Genomic DNA, 18,244 nt, shown 5'->3' with positions numbered 1-18,244 from the left:
TGAGTGCCAGCCAGGCGATATTGTCTACTATTACCAATTTTTTACTTATTTTTCGAAAAAATGACTTTTGCATGATTATTCATGAAAATGCATATTCCAGGCAGCAATAGCAATTATGATGAACTCCTTGCTTAATTGTATGTCATAGGGACAATCATAAAATGCTACATTAAAGTTTTAAGTCTCCCTTTATTTAAGAAAATAGCAGAGTAATAGCCTAATCCTTTTCCATACGCCAGGGGTTACTATCACTGACATAATATATACCCTGCACTATTTCATAATTAACTGATCGCCAGCTGTCAATCAAACTGCATTGTTTGTTCCGACATTGAATAGAAACACGTGTGTTTGGGGGTAGAGGCGTGGCTATATTACACCTGGCAATCGGTCAATGAAACTGCAGGCAACAGAAGACACAGGTAACTAGATCATTTACATGTAACGTACATCAAAGGAATTGTATAATGTGGTTCACTGTACATATGTGTTGGTTTGAAGTTGGGTGTCACTTTCTCTGTAATCTTGAAAGGAAGTTTATGCAGGACTCAGTTTTGAGGTCACCTGAGATGAAGTCTCCAGTGATCTAATCTAATTTTGCAAAGACCCTTCATGGCCAAAGGTCAATCAAAATTGTGAATAATATGGTCCCCTAGGGACCTGAGGGTTGGGGCCAAAAGGGGTCAATTAGGCTAAAACTTCAACAATCTTCTTCTAAAATTCCGGAAATAGTGGAATCAAATACTCTTCATAGATGGAATCACGTGGGGAGGGGGTCAAGTTTACTATATAGTTTATTTAGGTAAAACACATTTTTGAGCATTATTTGGTCATTTGTAAAAGAAAATGAATCAGAATTATCCGTATGAAGTGGTCATTGAATCATATTAACATATTTTCCATAACTAACCCCCAGGGGCCTGAGGGGTGGGGCTAAAATGGGTCAAATAGGATAGGCTTAAACTTCAAAAACCTTCATCTAAAATTCTGGAAATGGTAGAATCAAATACTCTTCATAGATGAAAAGGTCTTAAGGTCCTTTACGATAATTATGAATTATATATGAACCTGGGGTCTCATGTTTTCCCCTCGGGAGGGGTCAAGTTTACTATAGTTTTTATAGAGAAAACACATTTTTGAACATTATTTGGTCATTTGTAATAGAAAATGAGTCAAATGTTGTCAGAATTATCAGTATGATATGGCCATTGAATCCTATTAACAAATTTTCCATGACTGACCCCCAGGGGCCTGAGGAGTGGGTCCAAAAGGGGTTTCTTTTAATTCATAAATGCTTTTTAAAGATTTGAACCGACTTTGCAATGTTCTTTCTGTATCAGCACTCAGGTGACCATCAAGGCCTCTTGGGCCTCTTGTTTTCTTCTGAACTGCGTCCAATTTTACTATGAGATATTAGTCCATGGGTGGATATCACGTCGGTGATAGTAACCCCTGGAGTATTGAGGATGTAGCCAAAAATGATTTCTGCAAGCCTGTGATTGGTCAGTTTGTTTCTTCTGAATTGGCTCCAATGTTACTATGAGATAGTCCAAGAGTGGATAGTCAGTGATAGTAACCCATGGAGTATTGAGGATGTAGCTTAAAAGGATTTTTTCATTTTTTAATTACATTCCTTCATTGGTGTTTCTTTCAGGTTAACTGCCAGTATATATTATACAATGAACTACCAAGGTTGTTTAAATAAATAACCTTGACCTTTATTCAAGGTCACAAGGGTCAAATAGACTAAAATCCTTAAATGACTTCAAGCTCTGGTATATTTTTAGGTCATCTGACCCGAAGGGTCAGGAAGATCTATTGTCATCATGCATCGTCCGTCATCGTGCGCCGTCCGCAGCTGCAGTGCGAAACTTTTTCATTCAAACGAAAGGCCCAGGGTACTGATATTTGGCCTGTAGCATGCTGGGATGAAGGGCTACCAAGTTTGTTCAAATGAATGACCTTGACCTACATTCAAGGTCACAGTGGTCAAAAAGGCTAAAATCTTCAAACGAATTCTTATCAAGAACCAAATAGCCCAGGGTACTCATATTGGGTCTGCGGCATGCTGTGATGAAGGGCTGCCAAGTTTGTTCAAATTAATGACCTTGACTTACATTCAAGGTCCCAGGGGTCAAATAGGCTAAAATATTTTAAACAACTTCTTGTGAATAACTAAGAGGCCTAGAGACCTGATATTGGGTCTGTGGCATGCTAGAATGAATGGCTTCCAAATTTGTTCAAATAAATGACCTTGACTTTCATTCAAGGTCACAGGGGTCAAACAGGCTAAAATCTTTAAACGACTTCATGTGAATAAGTAAGTAGCTTAGAGACCTGATATTGGGCCTGTGACATGCAGAGATGAACGGCTACCGACTTTGTTCAAATGAAGGACAATGACCTTCATTCAAGGTCACAGGGGTCAAATAGGGTAAAATCTTTAAACGACCTCTTGTGAATAACTAAGAGGCTTAGAGATCTGATATTGGGTCTGTGGCATGCTAGAATGAATGGCTACAAAACTTGTTCAAATAAATGACATTGACTTTCATTCAAGGTAACAGGGGTCAAAAAGGCTAAAATCTTTAAACGGCTTCATGTGAATAAGTAAGTAGCCTAGAGACCTGATATTGGGTCTGTGACATGCAGAGATGAATGGCTACCAACTTTGTTCAAATGAAGGACAATGACCTTCATTCAAGGTCACAGGGGTCAAATAGGGTAAAATATTTAAACAACCTCTTGTGAATAACTAAGAGGCCTAGAGATCTGATATTGGGTCTGTGGCATGCTAGAATGAATGGCTACCAAGTTTGTTCAAATGAAGGACCTTGACCTTTACTCAAGGTAACAGGGGTCAAAAAGGCTAAAATCTTTAAACGACTTCTTCTCAAGAACCAAAAGGCCCAGGGTACTCATATTAGGTCTGCGGCATGCTTGGATGAAGGGCTACCAAGTTTGTTCAAATAAATTATCTTGACCTTCATTCAGATCAATTTGGCTTAAATCTTTTAAACGACTTCGTGTGAATAACTTAAAGGCCTAGAGAGACCTGATATTGAGCTTGTAACATGAATGACTACCTTGAGACTAGATATTGGATTTGCAGCATGGTGAGGATCAAGGGACCTTCATTCATGGTATAATTCATTAAATATATCAGAACCTGGACTTCTTCTAATAAAAGAGGCTTTTTTTATTGCCTTAACTGTGTGCCACTACTTTATTCTTTGAGATGTTGTATTGTGCCAATAGTCAGATGACCGTTAAGGCCCATCGGCCTCTTGTTCATAACCTAATGGAAATGGTCCCGTTTAAGAGTAACAACAAGAATTATCTTCCCTTTCTCTTCTCTTCATTTCATCCGCGACACTCCTTCAGGTGTCGCCCAACTAGTAAGAAAAAACCTCGCATATGGTATTATTAATGTTAGTCCCACTCGGTGATAAAAGTTTTCTTCATAAAATCACTAGTTCAGAACCTGATTTGGATTGCATTCAAAACACCTTAACATTCCTTCTTGGTTTTGATGGTCATCTCTCGTTACACAAAACTCAACATTGTCAAGAGTGTCTCCGATGTATTCAGGCATTATTAACATACAGTCTTTCAATCTTCTCCATTGTTCGAAATTTAACGCCACGCCCGATTTAGTGGGTTGAATTCTTGAATTGTCGTCAAAGATGGGCATGAACCAACGTCGGATGTTAACTCGAGCATATCCAGTCTTCAATGACACATAATTATTACGCCCCAGATGTATCATTAAGTCAACGTCTTCACCCCTAAGGTATTTCTCTATGGCTTCATCAACGTCTTTACAGTGCCAAACCTGTAGTTTTTTTCCATTGTTGGGGACTGAGAGTCACGCCTTTCTTTGTAGGAAATAATGTCCCTGATTCTGACGTGTCATACAGCCTGACGTGAATAAGGATTTTCTCTCGGAATTTGTTTGCGACTACATAGCAGTCGTTTCCTAAATCCAATCTGCAATAATCACCATTGGATTGTCTCGATGATATGTCTGTGTTATCCTGTTGAAATGTTTTCACAGGGTCATCTTCGTCAGTGACCAGTGGAATATTTTCGTCAGTGTTTCCACATTTTGTGTCCATGCTTTCAGAGCGCACTAAAACGCTATCTGCCATGTCTTATATGCTTTTTCAGTGATAACTTATGGGGTTTTTTTTCCTCAGAGAGAAAATGATGTGTTCATTTAGTAAAGTACGACTTTTATACATCATATAATGACGAAATTCTGTGATCAACCAATGAGATATAAGGCACCATTTTAACATGTAATATGCTTGGTAGTACCATTATAATTATGATGGCACCGAGGAGTACCCTTATAACTATAACGGTACCGTTATAATTATGATGGTACCCGGGAGTCGTACGACTTTTTATACACCATATAATAACGAAATTCTGTGATCAATCAAAGAGATGTAAAGCACCATTTTAACATTTAATATGCTTGGTAGCACCCCTACAAATGCCATCCTATATGTCAACTATTTGCATTCTTATATCTGATACCCAGCAGTGCTTTTTAAAGCTAGAAGTGCCATTATAATTATGATGGCACCTAGTAGTACCGTTATAATTATGATGGCACCGGGGAGTACCATCATAATTATGATGGCAGTGGTACCATCATAATTATGATGGCACCGGGGTACCATCATAATTATGATGGCACCGGGGAGTACCATCATAATTATGATGGCAGTGGTACCATCATAATTATGATGGCAGTGGTACCATCATAAAGGGGTACATGCTGCTAAGAATGATATACCTGGCCAGTCTAGGTTGTCACTCGAAACAAAGCTCACAAAACAGTACCCATTCCACGCCATAATGACATTTTCTATATGTAAACCAACCTCTCTCTTAACGATATCATCACTCTAAATTCTGACCAGTGTTCGGTGATATGAAACGGTTCATTTAAAACGACATCTAGTAAACTAGACAATATTCTTTGAAAGTGTTATCACAATATATGTTGTTTAAAAGTGTCCCGGTAAACCTGATACAGTTTACATATGTAATTGATAAAACTGTGTATTCTAAAACAACACAACTTTATATTCTAAATATAACGATGCCGTCGATTACCAAAATGTTCGCTTTCCGCCTTCTACGACCTAGGCCGCGTACAACTTTAGTTCGTGCTAAAAATTAAAAATACATGTACACTACAGGTAAAATGTCACATGATGTATTTTGTATGTCTTAAATCCAAATTAAATAGTCATGGCCTATTGAATTGTTCCCATAATAAACGCCAAACTCACAAGCATCAAAACTATCAAAAACAGTGCATTAATTAGATATATATTTCGGTGTGAAATTAAAGTGTATTTGTATGATTTAATAATCAATACTAATTCTTTCCCTACCAAGACTACCATTGGCATAGTATCGGTTATTATAAGGATATTTTAATGCGAATATTTTTGTTTATATTTGAAATCACAAATAATTTAAAATATGTATTTGACATAACAAAATAAGATATTGCTATTGTTTGTTTCAATAAAAATAAAAAGCAGAGGTAGTGATGATGCGAACCTTTAGCACTTGGTGCCAACGTCCAAACTATCTGAGCTACACAGACACATTATTACAAATAGTTCTGACAGTGGTTCATATTAGCGGATATTGAATAAAACACGTGTTTTTCCCATTGTACATGGGAGAAACACTTTTTGAGAACATGATTAAGTTGTATTTTATTACGCTGAGTAAAATGAGCAATACTAAAAGTTGGTCCGCCTGTCACCTGTACTCATCAAACATTGTCTAATAATATAACACCATGTCCAATTTAGACTTTTTGTCATTAACTCTTCAGTCAGTATCCATATGAATTTCTACATTTTGATCTCTGTCTCAGGGTTATACATATAGAGGGCAATTTAGGAAAGGGACGTTCTACTATGGCTTATTTACTCGATATCGGTGCAACTGTTTTCAATCATTCATGACCTATTAATGAAAAACGAAGGTTAATATTCATTAGCATATGTGAATTGCTCATTAAATGTGACATACAATATGGCCATAGTAACGACTAATTTTAACACAGTCCATCAAAATATGATTAAATTATATGATTAACTTCTACCATAAAATTTAGAGACTGTAGAAAAGTAACCGCACGGACTCTTATCTTTTGGTTTGCCAAATATCATAAGCTAAGCATTTAATCTTTTGAAATATCTATTGAAAAAAAACATACAATCTTACAATTATTTGCAAAGCATACAGTAGCGAATTATATCTATCAATGCAGGCACAATATATAAGACCAATATATACATACATGTAGTTGTTCATTGGAAGTTCCGCGAAGTATCGTAAAAAATGAAACTTCCGTTGCATTGAACCAATAACTAATTTTCGAAATATCAATGGATATTTCGAAAATTAACTTCTATATATGTTTTCTGTTTTGAATTACATACAGTTCTGTCTCTCTAACATATGCTATTTATTAAATTTCATCCTTATGAAAATATAACAAATATTTCCAAATAATTTCTTAGAGGCACTCTTTTGTATTGGATTATTTGGATCATCCTATACGAGACTGCGTTAATTACGACGTCGACGTTCAATACGACTTCGTTATGGAAAGAATTATGCGAGTCGAAAAAATGTTCGGTACAAAGAAGGTTTAATTATTTCATAATATTCCGTATTGAAATATACCTTTGTCTTATCCCCCATCTGATGAAATGAATTAAAGATAAAGCTTTCTAACCATGAAAATAATAATGAAAATAAGACAGCAATATTTCATTTTTTGTGGAAGATTTAATACAAATGACTTAACAATCCAGATTTTAAGGATTTTTAAACAAATAATATTTCCTCCCTGTGGCTTCCCTTAACATATAAATAATATGCCTGTAGCATGTTCATACCTTCAGTAGGTGATATAGAATTCATAACTATATCAAATAAGCTGGGTTTTCCACAATAAAACGAAATATCGTTATTTTAAAATTAAGTCCGGACCCAATTTTAGTGAAAAATTGCATCAAAATAGTCATGTTTTCTTTTTTTCTGAAAAAATGATCTCAAGAAAAATCGATTTTTTAGAATTTCCATGAAGATTGGCTTATGAAAGATACAAAGATTGTGTTGCACAAATGTGATAATCTTGTGTTGCAGTACATGTGCATTCATTTTTGTAATACACAGACTATCAGAAGACATTTCATGTTCAAATAATTTAATAAACTACAAACATGAAAACAATCAATTACAAATGACACATCAAGCAAAATATCCTCAAGGTGTCCCCAACTCTATGAACAGCCGCTGAGAACTGGCAATTTTATCTAACTCCCAAGTATGTATTATCTTATTCACACACACATGCTTGTATATAAAAAATAGAAAACTTATATAACATCATAGTTCAAATTTTCGTTTTAAAAGACACTTGTTAATTGTTTTCCCTTACATATTTTCAAGTTTTCAAAGCCTAAAGGCTCAATACCTTTCTGCAACAAAAAAAAAAGTGAAAGTTTCTTACAAACAATAAAAAACGCAAAAAATTCCATGGCCTTAGATCATGTCACACTACCAGACAAGTGATATATTCCATGTGTTATATGTTAAATAGTGAGAATTAATTAAATATCGCTGTTTTGTCGTCTGTTAAATATCGCTGTTTTGTCGTCTGGCGCAGTGATGATCAACTAACGTGTGGTAATTACATTGTAGGACAACGGTGAGAAACAAAATATTACTCACGTTATAAATATTAGAATTGTATCTATTATGATTAAATTGTTCAGAAGGTGATGGTAAGTGGAGTATTAATGTTAAGATAATTACTTTTATGACTCTACAATAATTAATCTTGTTTACATTACCATTTAAAAAAAACCAAAAGCCTTTTCCGAAAAGTCGTAGGCCTTTTAGCATAAATAGAATACAAAAACACATAAAAAGGAATTGGGTAGTGTGCATTTTACCATAAAATCGTTGAAAGGACAATTTTTTAAAGTACATATGAAAAGGTTTTTTATAATTAATTACCTACAGAAACAGTAATTACGTAGAAATTTATCAGAGATACATTGGGACTGTGTCCCGTATCGGTTTGTTCTAATGACGTCTCCAACAATGGAAACCTCACCACTACTTTCAATATGCGCCGTTACCTCAAACAGAGCATCACTTGGCGATGTTTCAAATAATATTGTATATTTACTTTTGTCGTTCTCCGGTGTAAAGAAGGATTCTCTAGGTGAAAATTTCTTTTTCGCTTCATAACGTTTAAAACTGGACACAATAAGCTGAGCATCTTTGATCTGAGACAATGTTAACACAACACATACATCTCGGTGATTACCCAGCATCCGGTTAATTCTTTCTAAACTGAAATTTACAATTTTTTGAACATTTGGCGAATCTTTAGCAGTGGCCTTACTGATATAGCACGGACAAAAATTTTCGGCTATGCTAGCATTCGCACACGTTCTTTCCTTAGGAATTTTCTGAAAAAGACTGATCCCCTGTAACGATTTCTGGTGTTTAGCCGACTTTTCAATATGTACAAAATTTTTGCGTAACACGTCAGCAATCATGGCGTTCACGTCAAAAGCAGTTGTTAGGACATTTGTATTTTGCCGCATGGTTTGAACAAGGTTTTTGTGTTCTTGTTTAAAACGATCAGGAAGTACCACAGATAGCAACGGCATTCTGGATTCAATCCTCCCGACAGGGGTATTTCTTAAATCGTCAATTCTACTTCCATGGTCACTCATAAATAACAAAATCGTATTGTTCAGATGTCCTTCCATTTTCATCCATTGAAGAAAGTCTGTAAAATCTTCATCAGCAATCTCTAGGTAGTATGGATAGTCATGGCTAAGTTCGCTCATCCACGAAAAACTAAATTTTAATTTAGATTTGTATACATGCATAAATCTCTTTAAATTCTCCAGAAATATTACATGTTTCATTTTATGTTGATAACACAATGACGAAGGTAACACTTTAATGCTTTTGTCTTCTAAAAATAGATTTACCTGTTCTAATGATGTTGAAACGGGCGCCAGTTGTTTCATTGCTAGATACATTGGTCGTAAATAATGATGAGTCGGCTGCACCTTGAAGCCATTGGATAGATAGTTAAATGTAGAGAAATATGGCCAGTCCTCGGCGAAATAAGTCACATAGCCCGCACGGGAAAAATTATACATTATAAGCGGATAGCCATCATAATAGAATTGTCCCCATGCTTCACCTAGATCCTCCTTGGTCGCTCGTTTGCCTGTTAATAGTGGAACAACATTAGGAAACGTATTGCCACCGACTTTAGTATACCCTTTGAAAGTGATTCCTCCCAAATAATTTTCGATATATTTCATAGTCTTTGGAATTTTTCTCAGGGCTCCTGTCCTAGATAAGGAATCTACGCCAAACATTATAACATTAAATTGGTCCGGGGCAGCAGATTTGATTTCCTTAGTACCCAGAATTGTTTTAAAGTCAATTGTTGTAAGCACGCTTTGAAATATAAGTTTACCTTTTTTGTCCAAACAGCCGGCGACAATAACATCAGCTTTGATATATTCAGGCTCCAAAATCATGACTTCAGGTTTAAAGATGACAACATCGTCGCCCCCGCTTCGTTCCACGGGTTTATAAGAGCAGACGACGTCAGATAATGATAGCTGCTTTACGGAGAATGATGTTTTGTTAAATTGAATATAACCCTCCGTATCAATGTAAAGTAGGGGCATACTATCACTACATTTTGGCACCTTAGGATGTTTATCCAATTTCAAAAGCTCTTTGTCAAATGGATCTACTTCCGGTAACACACATTTTGCGTGTACATCAGAGTGACGTAAGTCCATCGTCAGCGGCGGAGCATTGTACTTGTTGTTGAGATAAACTAACAATAGCAAAATGCAGAAGAAAAGTACAATTTTCTTCTGTTTAGAATTTGACGACCACATGTTTTATTGGAATATTATCGATACGATAACTAGGTTAAAGGCATGTTCAGCTGAAATCCATGGACACTATTTGCAAATAATTGGCACTTTGGGAATAATTGTATTGGTCATCTTGTATGAAGTCACCAAATAGATGCTGTTTTTTGCAGTTGACATTCGTTTACTTTTTCATTTTCCTAGAAATGGTGAGCAGTCTAAGATGTCGCTGCTGATGCATGTCATCCACTTACAGGATAAGAAATTCATCTGCATTTTCCTCCACCTGAAATGATTATCCGTTACATGTACAATTAAATAATATGTTTTACTTGGCATATATACATTGCTACAACTGTTTGATACTTTTTCGATAAAGCATTTGATTACTTAACACTAAACAGATATTTCGTGTTTTTTTACGGCTGAACAGTTAAACCAAAAATTATTTGCGGCAAAAAATTCAGCAACGGCCGATAGGTAGAGTGGAATGATTGGAGTAAAGAAAAGAGAAATCAAAGCTCAGTACAAAATAAATAAAGCTTAAAATTTCTACTTTCAAAAATTGACTTCAAGCCCCTTCACTGCATTCATTTTGAGCTAAGAATAAGATTAGGGAGTTGTCAATTTGAAATATTAAATATGCAATGATAATTTTTCACTATCAAAATCAGGAGCAGATGAATAAGTATTTTTCTTCAGTTACAAAAGTTACGTACTTCACACCATTACCGCCATTGAAAAGTTTAAGCTTCTAATTTTACTTCAAGGTAAAAATATGAAAAATAATTAATTGCATCCCGAAAAAAAAATCTGTGGCAATATATCCTATATGGAATGAAGTACTGATTGCGCATGCACCAAAGGCAAAATTGATTATTTTATATTACTTTTGGTGTTAATTAGACAGATATATACACGATTAAACACCAGTTATTTTTCAAATGATGAATTACATTTATGCTCTGTCGGCGATGGAGCATCTTTAAACGAAAATACACCGTATGTATCAGATTAATACAGATACTGTATGTATAAATGAGGGTATCATATGACCCATGGTAATTGTAGGGATCAAAGGTCAAAAACTGATCAACAAAATGAAGTTTCGGAAAAAAAATGTTTAATTTGTCAGTAGTATTGTTATTGGAGTTTTTGATAGATTTTCTTGTATTTTAAGTGAGTCATACCTGTAACGACATGTACTGGTTTAGGTGCTGGCTGATTAACTGATATCCTTGACGACAAAGCTATGTTATACTATAATAGTAATTGATATTTCTATATTGTACGATTAAAGGTGAGAGATTGGAATTCACGATCGGTTAAGCACTGATAAGCGAGCTGAATATAGATTAGGATATTCGTGGTCTGTATATACAATGTAGTGTAAACAAAAGATAAACGTTTCGCTTGAAAATGTCCACCTGTATATAAAAAAATAAATAAACATTACACACAAATTCTTGACTGATTTTGTGTCCGTTTTCACCTGTTTGTATTCAGCAAAGACTAATACCAGTCATGTAATGTTGTGCCGGTAAAAGACGTTATGTGTGTTATTATAAAATGAATGAAATAAAAATAGGATTTTTTCAATGGCAAGCAATGTCATCAAAGGGTCTAAATTATAAGATGTTGAAGCTTTCATATTACTTGTATATAATCATAATTCAATAGATAACTCTGATAAATACACATCTATTTCTATGCACGTACAATTCTTAACCACTTTTGATTATGTCCATTTATTTGATGTATTTCCTATTTCTTTTTCTCTTGTTTGATTTGCGATTAATTTACGATAGTTTGACAATTACATATTGGTATTGTTTCATGGGACTTAAGGAGAGGGTACTTATATTGTTTAAGTAGGGCCAGCTAGTGTTTGAGAAGTCATCCGCCTCCCGGGTTGAGGTCAAACACCTAACTTAAGACGTCGTTGTTAAGTGATACAGCGTTGATATGCATATTTCATATTCATTTTTGTTATAATCACTATTTTATTCAAAGTTCATGGTTTCATTTACGTTATGTGATCTCGAAATATCCCCGATATAACCCTACCCAACATAAACTGTAATTCTGAATACCAGTGGTACTAGTATTGTAGTTCACGAAATTGTACACAAGAAATTAAACAAGCGGAGCGAGTTCATCGTGATTTGCTATTCTTATAATTCTAGTGCTAATCCATGTTTTTTAAGTGTGTAAATACGTTAAATTAAAGTTAACATTTAAAGTTTAAGTATGCACTTACTGGTCAAAATATCAGCCAACTGTTTTGTAAGGGGTGGGGGGGTGGGGACCACGTGCACATATTTCAAATATCCTGCCCTTTCAATTTAAAGATTCTTATTAAAGATTTTATTTTGGCCAATAAAATAAAAATTTAAAACTCACTGACCTTTAGGTACATTGATTTCTCTTCTCCCGTTTCCATCTTCGTCAACTAAATTTGTGGTCCTCATGTGGTAGAACTAATATGTCCTTTATCAGTCTACCCACGAGCCCGTACTCGTCGATTCGCCTTTACCCAGGGTGTACTATTTAACTACGTGAACAATAGCACGGCGTTATCTTACTGTGTCTATCTAAGGCATACCTCTGTCATTGTATTATTTAAGGTTGAGTTTCAATAAATGGACCTTATCGAAATAAATACATGTTGACGAGTTGCGTTATAAGATCTCAGTCAAGTAACCGATATAAATAAGCGACAATTATGTGTCTATAACGCCCCTGCTTTCTATGCTTTCTATTTATCTCCCAGCAGACCAAAGGTCAAGTTCGATAGCGTTTAATCATTCCATAGACGTAACACAGGGATGAAAATACGATTAAATTATGATGCACGTGTACACATTTTCTTGTGTTTAAAACAATACTCATGTTAAAACAAAATACTTCGTGTTTTATGAAAGAGTGGAACATTTGTCATTTCCTAGTTTTCGAGGAGGGGACATTTGTATTCAGGCTGAGTGACTATTTTTCATGTTTGTGTTCATGTATACAGGTTTATGGTAACAATAGAGGCATGTATAATGACATTGATACAGTTAGTCAACCCGTTAGGGACAAGACATTCGTGTAGATATCTTACTGCATACTTCTTCTAGGTAAGTGGTTCATAACGCTAAATACCTCATGCATCCTTTGGATTTTATTATCCAAAGTTCAGTCATATTTGCCAATCTGGTATATTTATGTTGTGTACATTGTACTTGATCTTGGTTCTGAAACGTATACCGTATAACATGAACTATTCGTAGCTATTTCACTTGTCATGAACCACGAATTTATCATCAAATTATGTTTCATACTATAAACTACATAGTAAGTGGAAGTGAAACTCGTGTTATGTACATGGTATACGTTGTGACTATATGTTTACCGTATATAAAGCGCTACTTTAATAGTTTCTTTAGGGGTCGTGGTGGACCGACACATACTACCACAATCTCTCCACCTATGAGTTGTTGCGAGTTGGAATCCCATGTTTGGCAGTTGCCAGGTTTTAGCCGCAGATCGGTGATTTTTCTTCGGAACTAAAGCTTTCCTCCACCATCAAACCTGACACGTCCCTAAATGAATATGGCTGTTGATAGGACGTTAAACTAATTAAACCAAGGACCAAATTTAGATAGTAATAGTTTTTTACTTTTGGGTTTTCTGGTTTTAAACCGATCCCTATAACTCCCTATAATATATTTTATGAAAAATTTCCTGTATCAAGCTATAACCTCTTGATAATATCTTTCTATTTCATATGCACGATTTTGTTTCCAATCACTGGTTATAATGTAAACCAAATTTCTCTCGCGGCTACTTAATTTCGCGATTTCCATTTCAAAACAAGTTCGCGAAGATTTATATTCACGGATTTAAAACTTGTCCGGAAATTTCTATCAGAATCATTGATGTTAATATTATTTCGGGGTGATAAATTTTCGCTATTTACATGGATTCACGAAATTTGATTTACATATCCCAGCACCCATATAGAACGTCCCCTATTATAAAATATATAAATAATGTTCATGCTGGTTCTGTGTGTGAGAGTGAAGGGCTTGTGGTAATATATCGGGACATCTTAATCACTCAGTCACCGCTATACAAAGAAACATAGAACATGTCGATGTTGGTTTCAAGGAAGAGCATCACCATTGTCACTAGAGCCGGTGTAACGTTGAAAATGGACCCCCGCTGAAAACTGACCTCGGGAAATTTTTCAACGTTGAAAAATCAACCCAAAAAACCGTTAAAAACTGAACTGTAAGTGCAATTTTTACACCAACCCGTTGAAAATGGACCCCCGTTGAAAGGTGACCCCATAAGAACTCTTTTTTTTATTACGTAACCAAACTTTCCCGATGACTGGCCTTAGTCGACTCGATCTATCTATCTTACTTTGGAAAATTGAATGCTAAAATTAAAGGTCAATATTTTTATAAAAGGCCAAGAATTTTTTGTACATTCTTATCTATTTTTATAACGATATTATGAAGCAAATAAGTGCAGAAATCAACAAACAGTTGTCGGACAAATGCATTAGTTAGTTTGGTTTGGTTTATTTTTGTTTTATGTCCTATTAACAGTCAGGGTTATTTCAAGACGCGCCAGGTGTAGGAGGTAGTGGAAAGCCAGAGAACCAAGAGAAAAACCACACCACATCACACACCACAAAACACAACACCACAGCATACAACAACGCAACACATCAACACAACATCACACAACAACACAACAAAACAACACAACATACAACAAGACCATACGACAACACAACAATATCAACACACAAAATAACATCATACAACAACATCACACAACAACATAACACACAACAACACAAAACAACACATTACCCAATATCACACAACAAAGCATCACACAACAACACATAACACAACAACACACAACAACACACAGTACAACCACAAAAAACAAAACACAACACACAACAACAAAACACAACATCTCACTAAACAACAACACAAAACACCAGAACACAACACACTATAACACCATACGACAACACAACAACATAACATCACAAAATACAACAAAACATCAGCTACCTACTTAAGTTAGCAGTAATATTCTATTAAAATGTATGTTAATCTCTACTTTTGGTATGAATGTGTATATTTACATATGCCCCTATATAGTCAACGAGAGTGGAGTTGCGTTCAAATGAGCAAAAATACAACGACGTATGAATACAAACCCAGAGTAGGTTCGGCTACTTCTAGTTCACGCTTCGGTAAGACTTTGCGTCATATGATAATCTAAATAAACTTTAATTACTTAATTTACGTTTTACCTTTTCACAGACGACAGATTTGCTTTGAATTAATAATAAACTAAAAAAAAGCGATTTCGGTCTTCTATTTGTCTCAAGACTGATCCTTAGGCGGCGTAGACAATATCATGCTCGTCATTAGCTTACTCGCGATGGGTTGGCCTACAGTATGAAGTGTAAACAAAGTTCCTCGTTGTCGGATTCAAAATAATAATAAAGAGTTGTTATTAGATCCAATTAAAATGTATATGACATAAAAACAGACTATATGTGTTTAGGCATTGTAACGGTAATAAACAACAAAACGAATCACTGGTCGAGGCTACAACCGGGGACTTCTCTCAGGAATGTTCGAGGAATTCCATACAGTGTAGTTACGTCAGTCACAAACCATGCAAACACTTGTCCATCATCCTTACAATAAAATAAAAGTCGTGACTATGTAGAATTTAGTCTATATCGCGTACGTAGACCGATACATATATCACAAACATTTAGCAGCTCAACAGTCATACCATTTGATCAACAGGCTATTTTACAGTTACTTTACTCGGTTGAAAATCAAATATGGCGGCTCGCTCGACTTCGACCGCATCACTACCCTGACAACGGCAATATACCGGTAGTCGTTCCGCCTCGGTTATCTCAATTTTTATTCGAAATTGACATTATTGATACATTATCAAATTGAAAAAAAATAATAATTTGAAAATATTTTAAAGGTGTCATTGTTATATTTCAAATCAAACTGCAGCTATAACGTTCAACAATCGGAACTTATATCTTCGTTCAGCTTGACTACCGTAGTTACCCAACTTAGCAACAATCGCCGTTTTAAATTTGACGTAAAAGTAGACTTATTTATGTAAATATAAAGATTGAACAGTGTTTTTATTGCGTTAAAGGTGGTATGAACGCAATGGAATACAGACATATTCTACATGTAGCGCTAACGCGCTACGTTGAATATGTCTGTATCCCATTGCGTTCATACCACCTTTAACGCAATAAAAACACTGTTCAATCTCTAGTGGAAGTGCTTATTTGTTGTTTACCCTATACCTGTTAATTCAAATTATTGCTATGCAAATCAAAAAAGTTATTTCTTACTACAGCTATCTGATGACATTCAGCCAGGGCCAATAAACTACACTTTTCTACTAATCCCTAACGGTTCCATAAATGTTATATGTATACATTATAAAATAATTTTATTCTTTTAATCTTCTATTTCTCAATTTTATTAATACATCTTAGTGGTGATGTTCGTCCCAAACCATGGTCAATTCCTTGATAGACATTACCTATCTTACTTGTCAATTATTCATTTTAGTGTGAGATCATTTAGAAATAAATCAGTTATTATTGAAACTGAATTCTCAGAATATGATATAGTCTGCTTAACTGAAACACACTTAAACAATAATATGAAATGAAGAGACGTAAGGTACGATAACAACTGTTATCGTTCACTTCGGAACGAAATGTTAACACGACAACTTTTAGCTATCAACCCGCTTATAACCGCGATTTGAGTAATAAGGAAATCCAACGATATATTTTGCTGAAATTTTGAATGTAAGCTAATCACGGCGTGATCTATCGATTGATATAATCACCTTAGCTGTGAAAATTCAAAACGACGAGATATTTTGGTGTAAAACCCCCAAAATCGGCATTTTGACCACTGATTTCTGTTTAATCTATCCTAGTAAATAAATTTATAAAGCTGAGAAGCTAGAACTCTACATATAAAAAGTCCTTGTAATTCTGAACAAAACGGTAGTTCTTACTTTTGGAAATGTTATATACAACGGCCACAATACAGCCATGAATAAAGGTGGTATTTCGCAGGTTCTCGGTAAATTTCCACAACAGACGAGATATTTCGGGGTCCCAGGCGCCTTCCTTCTGAGCTATTCTGAACGATTGGACCGGCAAATGTACCATTTAAAAATGAGTGATATTTTTGAAATTTTCTGTAGAAGTGACTAAACATTATAAAATGAGTAAATAATGTATGCACTAAACATCAAATTTATGTTACAAAATGCGCCCAACAAGTGCAACAGTGAAATGAATCTATTTGTACTGTCTCGAACGCACAAAATCATGGCGCAGACTATCGCGCCCCCTATAAGGAATGTGTATTGTTTGTATCCGGTTGAGTAAAAACGTTGAAGCCGCCTTGATGTTCAAGTTAAATCCGGCATTATCAGGTAAGTAATTGTTCATTTTACTTGTTATAGACATCAATATCATTATCGGTGGATATTAGTATTATCAGATATATTTGATTGTTTTTGTAGGCCTGCAAATATAACGTTAGGTACTGTTTACAGTCTGTTTATGATCACCATCGCGAGTGACTGTCTGACAACAGAACCATGCATGTGTTCTAAATCGTGGCTTAACAGCACGTAAACTGACAACTGTACCGACTTTGAGGCAGATGCCGTTTGAATATATGTATCTCCTAATATATTGTTTGAGCATATGATTAAATTGCTAGTAGTTAAACCATAAAGTCATGCACATATATATCGTTTCGGTAGTGCGTAGGCTCACATGTAACGTACGTAACGTTAGCTTCGTTACATGCGGAAGTCTTTTCGGTATCATAAAGTGAACAGGGCGAAATGACTTTCAGAAGGTACCGAAACGTCTTTGAGTAATCTGAATATTAGACAACTAAAGAAAACAAACCAGAAAAAAAAATGGTAACAATGTATATGTAGTTTGACAATGGATATGATCAACATTATTACATGTAGATATGGACATTTGTATGCACTGCAGTTTTACATGACACATAATAATTGCTTAGGCTTAAGTTACTGTACAGACTGGGTGGGTGAGGGCAATAATATTAATGAAAATTCATTTTACAATTTTGCTGTGTTGTGTATAGTGATAGACAACTACTGCGTAATAATTAGGATGCCGACAGGAATCATCAGAT

At 35.2% G+C, this 18,244-nt stretch overlaps 1 protein-coding gene and 1 pseudogene across 1 annotated transcript; both read right to left on the bottom strand.

The window, feature by feature from the left end:
• Positions 1 to 3,404: 3,404 nt before the first annotated feature.
• LOC138327286 (uncharacterized) lies at positions 3,405 to 4,151 on the bottom strand (annotated as a pseudogene).
• A 3,911-nt stretch (positions 4,152 to 8,062) lies between these two features.
• LOC138326720 (uncharacterized) lies at positions 8,063 to 12,654 on the bottom strand. Its single transcript, XM_069272737.1, has 2 exons — positions 12,385 to 12,654; positions 8,063 to 10,263 (listed from the first exon to the last, which is right to left on the bottom strand). Exon 2 carries the CDS (start codon positions 9,999 to 10,001, stop codon positions 8,067 to 8,069), a length of 1,935 nt encoding a protein of 644 aa, XP_069128838.1. The 5' UTR covers positions 10,002 to 10,263; positions 12,385 to 12,654; the 3' UTR covers positions 8,063 to 8,066.
• Positions 12,655 to 18,244: the final 5,590 nt, after the last annotated feature.

Source organism: Argopecten irradians, chromosome 7 (genome assembly GCF_041381155.1).
Source record: "Argopecten irradians isolate NY chromosome 7, Ai_NY, whole genome shotgun sequence".
In the NCBI taxonomy this organism is placed as follows: Eukaryota; Metazoa; Mollusca; class Bivalvia; order Pectinida; family Pectinidae; genus Argopecten; species Argopecten irradians.
This window is presented reverse-complemented; position numbering and strand designations above follow the sequence as displayed.